Source organism: Condylura cristata, unplaced genomic scaffold (genome assembly GCF_000260355.1).
Source record: "Condylura cristata isolate star-nosed mole 26May11 unplaced genomic scaffold, ConCri1.0 scaffold00027, whole genome shotgun sequence".
Lineage (NCBI taxonomy): Eukaryota > Metazoa > Chordata > Mammalia > Eulipotyphla > Talpidae > Condylura > Condylura cristata.
The window spans coordinates 7,019,351-7,032,489 of NW_004567128.1; the positions used below are offsets into that span (position 1 = coordinate 7,019,351).

Here is a 13,139-nt window from a genome sequence, read left to right on the forward strand (position 1 = left end):
TTAACCCGCTGCGCCACCAGGGAGGGCCCTGGCTGAATTTTTTTTTTTTTATAACTGTGTATTTTTATATCATTTTGTACATTTTTTTTCCATCTCAATTGTAATCCCTGTGGGTTTCCCATCACCAAATCACCCGTGTGCCATCACCATAATCCCATGCACTTCCCTCCCCCCTTTCAATACAACAAAAAGATTAAGACTCACAAAGGCTCAGATGAGGTATTGTTTTATCAATACATTTTTTTAAGTAAAGTTTGTACATGGGTTTCTTACACACAATGTCATTGCACACTTAATACCCTACAATGCAGTGTAAGCATAACTCTTCTGTGCACTGGAAAACAACACATTTCATATGATTTATTTTTTGTGATATTCACATTATTGCGATACTTGCTTCACAGGGGTAGTCTGGAAACCACGCCCACAATATCTGCAAGCTGTGCCTGTGCACTGTTTTGATTAGGATAACCTTCAACAGACGACCATGTCAATGCGCCTTCTTATTGTAACATACCTCAGTGGACGATAATCCCAGAGTGGCTGAACAGAGAAGAGAGAAATCGAGTTTTAACAAAGAAAGAAATTCAACAAAAAGATTCATTACATGGAAAAGGAATATGAAAATAGTTACATAAAAGTTAGCAAAGCCCCTTCTGGAAGAAGTAAAGGTAAGTCGGTGTCCAGCAGGAGAGGCCGAGAAACTAGAGACAATACGGTGAGATGGAAAGACAAGGAGAGTCACTGCTTCTGTTCATCACAGAATTTTGGAAATTAGAACAAAATGTAAACTGATTAGATTGCTGCGCCCCCTGCAGTAACCCTTAGTCCCAAAGGGGAGGAGAAAGCACCTACATTTCTCACCACCCAGGCTACACTGAACATTTTAGTATAAATATTGTCAGCTTTCTTCCTTCCCTTACAAACGTATTTGCGAACCTACTATGGAAATAAGGTGATAGGTTTATGACCTCCTTTTCCACCTGACAATACTAGTGCGAGCTTTTCACTTAACTCTCCACCACCATCATCACCGGGCCCCCTCCTGACTGCTAGACATGCTACTCAGGAGTTGGGCCTCCGAGCACCTCCTTTTAGTACATGCAGGTTATCTGGATGATAGTTCGGGAAAATGTTTTAGTTTTGCCTGCAATATATAGGAAGCAGAGTTATGGGTAGCATGTAAATAGTGTGAGAAAATGAAAAGTGCAAAATTTAAGATAAAACGTACATAGAAACTATCTTTATGGAAGTCTGAATAAAGAGAATGCACACAAAGTTTAATAGAAGAATTCGTGTACATTCATCGAAACTGATTAAATGGCTGTGCCCCATGCAGTAACCCTTAGTCCCAGGAGGCTATTTGAATTTCCATTAGTCAAAATTAATAGAACTAAAAATTCTGTCTCTCAGTTGCTCCATTCACGCTTCAAATGTTTAATAGCCTCGGGTGGCTGGTGGCTCCTGTACTGGACCACACAGAAACTTCCATTAGAGATCGCTGGTTCAAAGCCCCATTTTCAACCAAACAAACCTCTTCACTCCATTTCTGACTATGAAAGCAACACACGCCTATTGTAAAAAATCTCAAACAAAACCTAAGTGGAGACATTAGGAAATCAAAGTCCCTCCTAAGCCACATTCCTGTCTAAAGATTGAATCTGATGCTAACAAAAAAGCTTTCGGATTGTTTTAGAGTCAAGGGTGGTCTTATCTTTTCATCATGATTACAAACCCTCTCTCTTTCAAATTGGGCCTTCATTTTAAAAACAAAGAGGGAGCCATCCTGTACACCACCAAAGTGTGTCCACTGTGAGCTTGGCACTACAGCGGAGTCAGGGCCTTCTGACATGAACGTCTTGCTCACTGCTTACATGGGGCCCGAGGACCCAGGAGAAGACAGACCTGCGACGGTGCACACGGTGTGTGTCTTCCCTGGGGTATTATGATCCGGGTCACACTTGGAACTGGAAGTAGCAGGGAAGAAGCCCAGGGAGAATTTCTGGGGGTCAGGGAATGTTTTATAAGTTGAGCTCAGGGCTAGTTACATGGGTGTGTCAGAGGTCAAATTAACTGAGCTGTACCCTTGTTTGCACACTTCTGTCTACACATTACACCTAAATAAATATGTGTGCAGCCTTCCTCAGATGATTCTTCTCCTCTATTTCTTATCCTTCCGAGTGGCCCTGCCATCCTTCTCCACCCCAGTCAAACACCCGCATCAAATGTCTTTCCTCCGCTACCCCACCACTGCCTCTTCCTGCTTTCAGCTCCCACTCGCTCCCCTTGCGTGCTATCCCGCCAAAGACCAATCTCGCCTCATCCATTCTCCATGCTCCCAGTAGGCTGGACTGCAAACCTGATCATCTCTCTCTTCTGTTCTAAACTCTTTGGTGGGCCCCCATGGCCAGGGTTTGGATTCTACTGCTGATATTGATTAGTTTTAAGACCATATCTTTCCATTGCTTCAATCCTAAAATGGATATAACAGTGAGTCCTTCCAAGGGTCTCTGCGATCTATCTCCTGCCTACCTCATCAAATTTATGTTCTCTCTACCACTTGCAATTCATCAACTGGCGATTCATCAAGGCATGCTTCATGGCTCTTGCCCACATGAACTTTTGGCCTTGAATGCCCTTTCCTCCCCTCTCAACTTTGCTGCCAGCTTACTCTCTTCCTTGTGAAGAGCACTTTGCCTGCCCTCCGGGTGAAACTCACCATTTGATATGGCTCTTGTGTCCTAGCTTCTTCATGTTCACAGGTTTACCTGAGCACCTGTGTGATTATAGGAACTGATGGAAAATATAGCTGATAATGACCAATCCCAAAGCACTCATTCATTAACTAATATTCATTGAGTATCTACTATATCCCAGACCCAGCTCTAGGTGCTGGGGATACAGCAGTAAACAAAACAGGAAAAACACCTGCCTGCACAGAGTTGATATACTAGTGGGGTGCAGTGATGAATGAATGAACAAATAAATATAACATGTCAAATAGTGATGACTACTATGGAGAAAAAGATAGCAGTGGTTTCAGCTGAGGAGCGCCTGCGCTGAGGTGACCATCGGAGCAAAGACCTGGAAGGTGTCAGATGTCTGTGGGCATCAATTCTGGGCAGAGGGAATAGCATGTGTAAAGCCTGGAGGTGAGGGGTGCTGGGCATGTCATCCAGAGGAAAGATGGTGGGTTGGCCGGGGCAATAGCAGTAGAGGTGATGACAAGTGGCTGGAGTCCGATTGTATTTTCTGACAGATGATGTGGGTGTGAAAGAGGGGTCCAGTGGCTCAGTTACTGGAGGGACAGAGCTATCATAAGGGAGAAGTTTCCAGGGGGACCAAGTTTTTTGGGGGGTGGATTAGATGGAGATATTCCCCTTTAGAGAGGCCTGGGGACTTCTAAGTTTTGAGGTGGAGTGCATAGGCGGCTGGAATCTTCTAGAACTCAAGAGAAAGCCCAGGTAAGCTAGGTGGTACACTGTACTCCTTGCAGTTAACGCATATGTGACCCATGGCCTCAGTCCTGGGGCTGTTTCCCAAGAACTGTAAAGTAGAGGAGAAATTAGCATCTTTTTGATTTGGGGAAGGGGGCTTAATCCAGGAAACATTAGGCTCCACCCCCATCTTTAAGAGAAACTGGGGAAGGCTAAAATGCAGAAAGACCCTGTCAGTTGGGCAAACACCAGTATACCAAGACTCTTTTGAGGGGTGACCAGAGGCACTGTCATTGACAGTGTAACCTTAATAACCAGGTCACATGACCCAGACATGGTGAGCGCCATCCAAGACAGTCTAAATAGCTGCAGCTGAGCAAAGCGGAGGGTTCAAATGAGGCTCAGGGCTCCTCTGGTTGCTTTTTGAACTGCCTGCGCCCAGAGTCAGCCTGAAGTGGTTCTGCATTTGGCAGGAACAACACTGAAGGCAACAGAGGAAATGGGGGAGGCTCAGCCACTGTCTGCTGGTGAGAAGAAGAGACCGAGAGGTAGCTCTGGTTTCAGAGCTGCCTGTTCAGTCCGATGTGGAGCAGATTTCTGGTGTTTTTTTTTTCCTTCTCGGCTCCCTCCCCCAGAAAGCATTTGTCAGCAGCCTGGGGTTCTGAGGCACCAGATCCTTATGGAAATCACCAGAAAGACAGAGAACAACCAGCATTTTACAGAAAAAGCTGTTGCTGAGGAGCAGCAATGCGGCTGTGCTAGTCCCCCCATGATTTAGTCACCCGAAAGCTGGCGGACAAAAGCAAAAGCATGTTGGACGACAACATCGCATAAGACCAGAAAAAAACAGGGTTGGAGTGAGTAAAAGAAAGCAGGTCCGCCTAGAAAGAGAGCAGTGTGAAGATTTCAGTTCTGTGGTTGCGGTTTTCTCCCGACTGGGGACTGTCGGCAGCTTGCTGCACCAGGAAGGGGTGCCCGCCCGCATTCTGATCAGCTCCCTGCCTGCCGCTCACCGGCTCCAGAATCAGGCCAAGTAGAGTCATTCTGCCCTTTGACCCAAAGGTGCTAGCTGGTGGGGAAACCCGTTTCTTATCACAGCAAGAACATTCAAGGCGGTCTTAATATAAGAGTAAAGTGTACCAGACACACCAAGGAAAGATTATTTTAGTCTCCTTGACTGGATGCGACCGAATGCAGAGCTTTCCTTTCCATGGAAACGGGTGAAGCCGAGGAGAAAAGCATAAAATTATGAATGATAAACACTCTTGGTGACCAGCTTCCAAGCTCCTTGAGAAACAAGAATACCACAGCAGGCCGAGATAATGTCCTTCTCTTGAAAAGAGAGAAGGAAATTGCTTCTGGTGTGAAAGTGTTACTATTTTCGGTGACAGGCATATCCATGGGTAATTCTGTTAGCCTTACATGCTTCAGCACAGATGAACCTCAAAACATATGCTAAGTGAAAGACAAAAGACCATATGTTGTGTGATTTCATTTAGGCGAAATGTCCAGAAGAGACAGATTTATTCAGACAGAAAGTAGACAGGTGGCTGCCGGAGACTGGGGGAGAGAGAAATGGGAGTGAGTGCTCATGTCTGGGGGCTTTGGGGGCTGATGTAAATGTTCCAAAATGAAATTGTGTGCTCACAACTTCAAGTCTGTAAACAGACAGAAAATGAATTACATGTTTTAGATGGGTGAATTTAATGGTATGTAAATTGCATCTCAACCAAGCTGCTGCAGAAAAAATTCACTGTCCTGGATGGTTAATATATCGGCAGAGTGGACAAACTCACCTGTAACATGGAGGGGGCATCTTTACATATATGTAAAATAACCCTGACCAAGTAATGAACTGATGCAATTCAGTAAGATAAATGTTTTTGAAATTCTCACTGGCACTGAACCCCACTTTCGGACACAAGATAATAGAAGCCTGCCTCCGTCACAGGACGCCAGCAGTGCTTGATTGTGCTGATTTGTGCATTCCCAAATGAACCTGCATCCAGCACAGTGGCGAAGGCAATCCATTTACCTTATTTCTCTGTAATAAGGAGCCACCGCCACCAGGGAACAAAACAACAAAGTAAATTAGACAGAGAATCTTGGCTGCCAGGTTCCCACTTGTGCCGTGGAATGCAACTTTCCCCGAGGGTTATTTCTCCATCTGGATTGTGAAGTGACTGAGTGCAGCGGTCATGTCCTGATTGGTGTCAGATTGTGTCTCTGTCTCCTGGAGCACGGCTCTAGCCTCTCTCTAGTGCAGGGCAGAGCACGGGCCACTTGGCAGCTGGCTACTCTTCTTTCAGGCCACAGGAGGGTGGAGGGCCTGAGTGAGATGCTAAGAGAATTTAAGATGCTCAAGCGTACACCTTGGGCTACATTCCGTTCTGCCTAGACAGATGGGAGTCCCTGCTCTTTGTGGAAATTTCTGGTGCTCCCTAGTCATGCACAAACATTGGTAAGCTATAGAACAAGAAAGAATCCCAGACTCCCTGACTCCTGACAGTGTGTCTTTGATTATGTATATTCCCTGATGGCACAGGTCTAAGTTAAAAATGTGTTGGTAAACTTTTATAGGGCTTCTTCCCACTGGACGGGGTGCGTCTCAGAAGGGTTGTGACTCAGTGCTATGAAAGCAGCAAGTATCTGCCCCGCATGTCAAGTCGTTATACAACATTTGGCCCATAGCAGCAGGAACTCAGGGATGGATTTTTGAACAAACTGACAAGTGGATGGATGGATGGATGGATGGATCTCAATGCTGATCATAAAGAAGAGAGATCTGAGGGTGAGCTCGGTCATATATGAGAACCAAGGTATTTGGATTTAAGTTTAGAGGCTCTGTTTAGATTTTCTTGTAAAGGGAAAACAACAAAACCCTCTAAGCATCTCAAAGTATTAGGAGAGTTTCTGGGTCACGTTGCAGATTCTTATTTGCAAAGGGGAAGAGAGAGTCTAAATGATTCCTATTTAGAAATATATTGTGTTTGCAAAGTGTCCTTGGGATTATATTTTTACAGGTCTTTCCAAATACTGAGAAATGTAACTAGATAAAGTCAGGAGATCATGGACTCATGGAAGTGAGTCCTCTATCGATAAAATGCAATGAGAGCGTAGAGGGAGAATGCCTTAAACTAGTAAGTCTGACTCAGCTCGGAGTTTCATCGTGTCTGTCTACCAGACCATATGCAGAGCAGAGAGGTTCTTTCTTCTCGACTTCCTTATTTACGCCCTGTAACCCATAAAATACAATGACTACAAGAAGACATCCAGCCAATTTATTTCGAATGTCCAGAATGAACCTTAAAAGGAATTCTTCGTTATGGGGCATATCATTGAGAGATAAAAAAGGAATGAAGGAAAATTATTTCAAAGGCTGAGAGAAAATTTGAGAGTTGGATTGCATGACATTTTAGAGCTTTGCCTTTAAGTTTTCCATAGTTAAGCATCCCATTCCTGCCAGGGCCATACTCAGAAATTTAAAACGACCAAGTCCTCAGGGGGGTCTTACTTCTCAGCTGGATTATACTTTCTATTAGAGTTCAGTGGTATTCGTTTGTTATGTTAATCCGTATTTAAACTAGGGTAACCCCACATCCAGATTTGCCTGGGGCAGTCCTGGCTTACACACCTGTTATCCCAGCAGAATTATTAATAGCATCTTTTTCCACTCCCAATAGTGCTCTGACTTGGAAGATTCAATTCTACAATCACTCTAACTTTGAGTCCTAAAAATGTTCAAGAAAATGCCACACTCTTATTCACTGCTGTAATTGATAGCTATTTATATAATTCCCAAATCCCTTCTTCCCTTCTGTCCTATTTTAAGCATCTTTGTACTGTAGGAGGCTCCTCGCAGACCCAGAAAGCCAGTGACAACAGAGACCGCAACCACACAGACAACTGTAGCTCACTAATAACATCCATGCGTTATTAACATGCCTTGCTAATGGATGATATTTTAATTATTCGGGCTGCATTTATTATCAATTTGGATTGCAATATTGTCCAGTCCATTCTGTTATTAAGTATTTAATGGATGCTAATAGCTAGACAGCACATACCTTCGTAGCCAAACAGCAGTAAAAGCAGGAGGCCTTCTCTCTTGGGGAGCATTCTCTCCTGTCCTTGGCCTCATGGAAGTGGAGAGCTTCCCCAGGAGCAGAAGCTTAACTTGAGCACGGGCCTCATAAGCATCTTAATTCTAAGGGCTTTGGCTGAGCCCCACCAAGTTAACCCACATAGTTAGCTGCCCCAATAAGGAAGTCTGAGAGCAGAAGCTGCTGTCATCTGAGATTGATTTACCAAAGAAAGACCCCTCTTTATTCAACCTTTAAATGGAAGGGAAGCAGTGGAGGGAAACAGAAATTAAAATTAAAAGACCCAGGTCTCAATTCTTTCCCTGCCATTATTTTCGAGGGAGTGACCTTGAGCAATACCCTACCAAGCAAGCACTAACATTGTGGAATTCTATGAAAATGACATGGGTCTGGTCTTAGAAAGCAAGTGGCATCATGGTCATACCTATTCATTCAGTCAAATACTAACTTTGGGAGGGAGGAGCAGTCACACAAAGATGTATATTGTCATGTTACATGCAAGAATACAAGCTTTGGAACAATCTTCACAGTCAAGCTTAGGGGCTCAATGCAGCAAGCAGTGTTAAAAGCACAGATTCTCAAACCAGATTGCATGCAAATGAGCCTGGGCAATTGACTTAAGGAAAGTGTCTGGGTCTCAATTTTCTCTTCTATAAGAAGGTGATAATTATGTCTAGTTCAATATAATTATACCTAGGCTTAAATAGACATAGAATATTATAAATAAATAAAATAATTAGAACAATGATTGACATCATTAGCTATTGTTAATATACAGTTATTAATACAAGTTGATGTGTGGAGGGGAGTTGTTTTGAGTATGGAGTGTCTTTCTACTCTATACTTTATAGCTATACTCTATAGCTCTTTCACAGCAATGTGAATATACTTAACAGCACTGAACTGTATTGTTAAAAACAGTTAAGAGGGCTAAAAAAAATGAAGTTAATGAAGTGATTGTAGCAACAGGGACGATCGTGTTATATTCAAGTTAGTTAAGGATGCAAACGTATAACTATAAGCAGAACGGTGTGGGAAAATGCAGAGAAAAATACTGAGCTCTCCCTTTCAGTTTTAGTTTTTGACCACCAGGATCCCACCTCCGCTCTCAGGGTTCCAGAAAGTGAGAATAGTGCTAAGTCTTTGTTTTTCAGGCAGCCATTCTAGAAGCAGGGCCACCCCAAGCTGCAGAGAGCCCTGGTAACCTCTGCTACAGGTTATGCGTTTATGCTACAGGTTATGCGTTTACCATTTCTGCTTTTGCTGTGTGCGTTTATCATATCATTTCTGCTTTTTCCATTTGGGAATGTTTTATTAGGTTTGGTTTCCGCCCCCCTGTGTTCTGTATTTAGGGTTTAATGAGATTTTAAATCACTACTAATAAACCTTTAAAAAGATTGCCAGTATGAGAGGAGACTTAGCACTAGGGTCCAGGCGGCACCCCATCGAGTCATTGAATTACAAAGCTTGGAGGACTCTGGTTGTTTTTCCTGGTGGTGCAACTGCAGGAAGGAGATAATATCTGTCATATATCTGTCTTCTTTTTATTAAGGAGAAATAAAACTTATCCTTATTTTCCATTTTGTGTACCCTGATGGGCAAAGGGACAGGGGAAAACGAAAACGCAACTTGCCAGCTTTGGTTCCACTGGGGCTCGAACCCAGGACCTTCTGCGTGTAAAGCAGACGTGATAACCACTACACTATGGAACCCTCGCACAAGGTGCGGCGTAGTGATTTTATTCAAAGTGCTATGTCAGCAACAGCGTCTCCGCCGCAGCCCCGCCCCCTCAGCATAGTCCCACCCCGCCTTGGCTACTCCGCTCGCGGCGGGGCGCGGTGCTCGCGGCGGCCTGAGGGGCGCCCGGCTTTGAGCGGTTCGCAGTGCCCGCTCGCTTAACGCGTCGCTTCAGAGCCCAGTGGGGAGCCCGGCCCGGGTCACGCTCCTAGCGGAGGCCGCCATGCCGCTTACCACCGGTTCCCAAACTTTGCCTCAGTCGGGGCGTCGGCAAGGCTGACTGGGCGGGCGGAAGCGGACCTTCGAGCGGCCCCTTCTGGCAGCTTCTGAAGCCCCTCCTTCACCCTTCCCCGGGCGGGGACTGAGCCGGGTCGCCCCTGGTGACCTGCGGCGGAGCCTGGAGTCCGGAGCGGGGCTTGCGGGAAGCACCCTTGGGAGCAGGCAGGGCTTCGGGCCGTCAGGGGTTAGCGGGCCTGTGGGGGGCCGCTTTCGCGTTGGTTTTTATCTCCTCACGGTTGCCCGAGGCCGACGGTCAGTCGCCTCTTGCCAGAGGATGTGGCCCTGATGGCTCCCCTGACCTTTTCCAGGGCGCGCTTTATCTCCCCAAGCGTGAGAGGGGCGAAATGTGGCGGGCTTTTGTGGGCCTGGGACTGGGGTGCGGTTAGGGACGGCGGGGTGGACAGGTCACCCCTTTATGGCTGGGGAGGGTGAGTGGGTGGAGCATGACCCGCCACAAGACTTCAGGGGCCCAGTACAAAACGTAAGTTCCAGGTCCCTTGTTCAAAGTTACCAAGAATTCCGAGCCGGCCAGTGTGGCCTGCGTAGGCGAAGGTGGCCGCGCATGGGCCTGCTGCTCCGAGTAGGGCTGCGCCCGCACCCTGCACTACAAGGACTCCCTCCCGTGTGGTCTCCCTTCTTGGTTTTCTTTGTCAGTGTCACTTGCCTTCCCCGGCTTTGGGTGGGCCTTTGCCTTTCCAGGATTGCTCGCTGCCCTTTAGCTTGAAACCCCACTTGAAACCATTTGGGGAGCATCGTGAAGCACCCAGTTAGATGTGACTAGAAGGCTGCAGCTGTCTTTTCCCTGGCATCTTCCTCTGAGGCTGGCAGGACGATGAAATCATGAGACGGAAAGCCACCCCTTTAGCCAGCTCCTGTCTTCCTGGGAAGGCACGTGGAAGAAACAGGTGGGTGGAAGGTGCACGAATCTGGGGTGGGGGTCGGGGGCACTATGGGATTCTGTCTTGGCCATTCACTGGCTTTGTGCGCTTGAGCTAGCAACTCACCTCCCAAGCCTCAGTGTCCTCCTATGTGAGACTGGTCATTTGGACTAGACACCCCCATGTTCCCCCCTCAGTTATGAGTTATCCACACTTTCCAGGTGATAAAATGGAAGCAGTTATCTGTCAAGTAAGTTTTCACGGAAGTAGAGGCAGGCCTGCAACTGGTGCTTAGGTTTTTTAGTACCAGGGTTTCCATGTCCTGGGTAGCTCCCTGTAATATTCATCAAGGAGCCCCTCCAGAATGCCCTTCTGTTGATACATTTCAAGAGGCCTCTTGAGTACTTGATGCTTAGATCGTGAGCCACGAGATGATCTTGAGTGGACTGCCACCAGCGGAGGATGAATTCTGAAAGCTCCGTGTTTCTGGCTAGTCAGTGAGCCACAGTGACCCCAGGAAGGCCAGTAAAAATGTTTCTAAACCCCTGTCAGTTCAAACCAGGACGGCCAAGAATTGGGCCAAGAGTTGTACTCAGCAGTTCAGTTTGATTTGTGTCTCTAGGGAAGCCTTTGCTCTCCTTCCAGCTTTCAGTCTGCTCTTCCTGTAAGGGTGGTTTTCTCAAGTCAAGCTTTGGCCTCGTTCCCACAGGTACACTCCAGGTAGAACAGAGGCTGGTGTACTTCTGATGCACACAGTGCAGGTTTTTGCCTTTAGCAAAACGCGTGCCTGTTACCTTTTTTTCCCATTCTCACAAAGAGGGCTAGGAGTTCCACTTCCTGCTGCCCTCAAGGTATAGTCACCATTGCTTTCTTTAGTCAAGTGCCTTATGGGTTACGAAGCACTTTCATGTACATTCCAACAAGGTGGCATATTACTGTCTCCATTTTTCAGGTGAAGAAGTTGAAGCCTAAGAGTTTGAATGCCTTGACGGAGCCTAATTTGCTGATGAGTGCCCCGACTGGGTTCATACTCAGTCTTATATTTAAGTGATTTTTGCAGACCCATGTCCCCAAAGGCCAAGTATTATTCCCATTAGAGTGTTGCTAGTCTCATATGCTATTTTGCCTGCAGGCCAGTGAGGAAATAGTTAACATTTTATCTTTTGTAATTTTTCAAAAGCAGGAACCAAGAACCTACCAGAAAGAATTGTTGGTGACTTTCACCTTGAAACCACCAGTGTCATGACATTTTGGTCTGTTCAGTCAGATCTGTGAGGCCTGTCACCCCTCAGGTGTGCCTAGAAGCAACTGAACAGTTATAAGACAAATACATAAACTAGTAAATTGAGGCTAGAGGTCACTCAGACTTTTTGAGGTCTCTGAGATGTTTGGTGTGCCTTCCTCAGTATTTGGCCTCTCTGATGGGGAGTAACTCAACCAGAACAACCACAGCCCCCCACACTGAGTTGACTTGAGAAGCTCAATTTACCAGGTTTTATTTAGAAACAATTATCCTCTGTCATTCAGTGAATACTCAAGTATTTACTGAGAAGAGTGAGTCATTACCTTAGTATTTCCGAACTCATCTTATTTCCTCTCTTTGCAGCTCATCATGTTCAAGACATGTATTTGAAAGTAGCCCACTGGAATGGCTCTGTTGCTTTTCACCCACCTACCTTATTATAATTGGGCACATTCCTCTCTCTCTTCCCATCTCAAGCTCTGTGGTTATGTTTATCGCTTGTTTGTGCTTTGATTGTTCGGTGGCAGCACTGCAGTCTATCCGAGCCAGCTCTCCCTGTTGTCCACCCTGAAATAGGGCCTCAGGAAGAACACACATCTGGAGTTAATCCTGGGGCTTTTGCTTGAACTCCCAAGAAGAGATGCTTTCCTGTTCACTTTGGGCTTGAACATGATGTAATGCAGAAACTGGAGGGTCTGCTTTCCTCCATTACCTTGTATCGACAGGGTTCTTCCTTGCTTACTGCAGCAACGCGCTTGTTCAGAATTTTCACTGCTTTTTCCCACGTAGGATGTTTCTACCCTCCTGATAGGCTTGACTGAGTGATTTGCTTTGTGCAACTGGATGTGGGTAAAAGTTCCAAGTCAAAGAGTGAAGAGCCAGCTTGTGGTTGGAGATTTTCAGCGTCTTTCCCTTTTGCTCTGAGAATAGCAGTGTCCCAGAGGGAGCTCGGCCTGAGTCTTAGCATGTGTTCTAGAACTGTAGCCAGTCGGCTCTGGCCAAGGAAGAGGAGTGCAGAAAGAATCTCGCCTTATTCTAAGTCACTTAAAGTATACATTGTTTGTTAGCAAAGTATAACATCACTTAAGTTGACTTAGCTTTGTTGCTAGTTGAAGAAGGTGAGTTTATTAAAGGATATTCAGTGGCTCACGGGAATTCCCTAAGGTCTTTGGAGACTCCAGAGCCAGGAATAATGGCTACATTTCACTTGGGGCTGCACCAGCAAAGACACCCACTGCTGCCTCCTCTGAGTTAGCAACTCCAGCCAGTGACGGGACCTAGAAGCCAGGGGTCCTAATGATTCGTGTCTAAAATGCATAGGCATCAGCACCGGGGCTGGCGTGGGTGCCCTGGCTCGAACACTTGGAGGTTTTGGTTGCCCTCAGTTGCCAGTAAATGGGGAGAAAGGTCATGACCAAAGCCACTTCTGACAGGGGCAGGGTTTGGGTTCCCAGTTTCCTGG

The 13,139-nt window shown here is 46.1% G+C and overlaps 2 protein-coding genes and 1 non-coding gene across 3 annotated transcripts in view; 1 reads left to right on the forward strand and 2 right to left on the reverse strand.

The window, feature by feature from the left end:
• RS1 (retinoschisin 1) overlaps positions 1–7,556 on the reverse strand; it is an 18,107-nt gene extending 10,551 nt beyond the window's left edge. Inside the window, exons 1-2 of the mRNA XM_004689893.1 lie at positions 7,505–7,556; positions 518–543 (exon numbers count right to left, since the gene is read on the reverse strand). Of these exons, the coding sequence (XP_004689950.1) occupies positions 518–543; positions 7,505–7,556 (78 nt within the window). The remainder of the gene's footprint in view (positions 1–517; positions 544–7,504) is intronic.
• Positions 7,557–9,179: 1,623 nt separating this feature from the next.
• On the reverse strand, positions 9,180–9,252 carry TRNAV-UAC. Its single transcript has one exon. It is a non-coding gene; the product is annotated as a tRNA-Val (tRNA).
• A 681-nt stretch (positions 9,253–9,933) lies between these two features.
• PPEF1 (protein phosphatase, EF-hand calcium binding domain 1) overlaps positions 9,934–13,139 on the forward strand; it is a 97,160-nt gene continuing 93,954 nt past the window's right edge. Inside the window, exon 1 of the mRNA XM_012730370.1 lies at positions 9,934–10,461. The gene's annotated coding sequence lies outside the window, so the exon portion shown is untranslated. The remainder of the gene's footprint in view (positions 10,462–13,139) is intronic.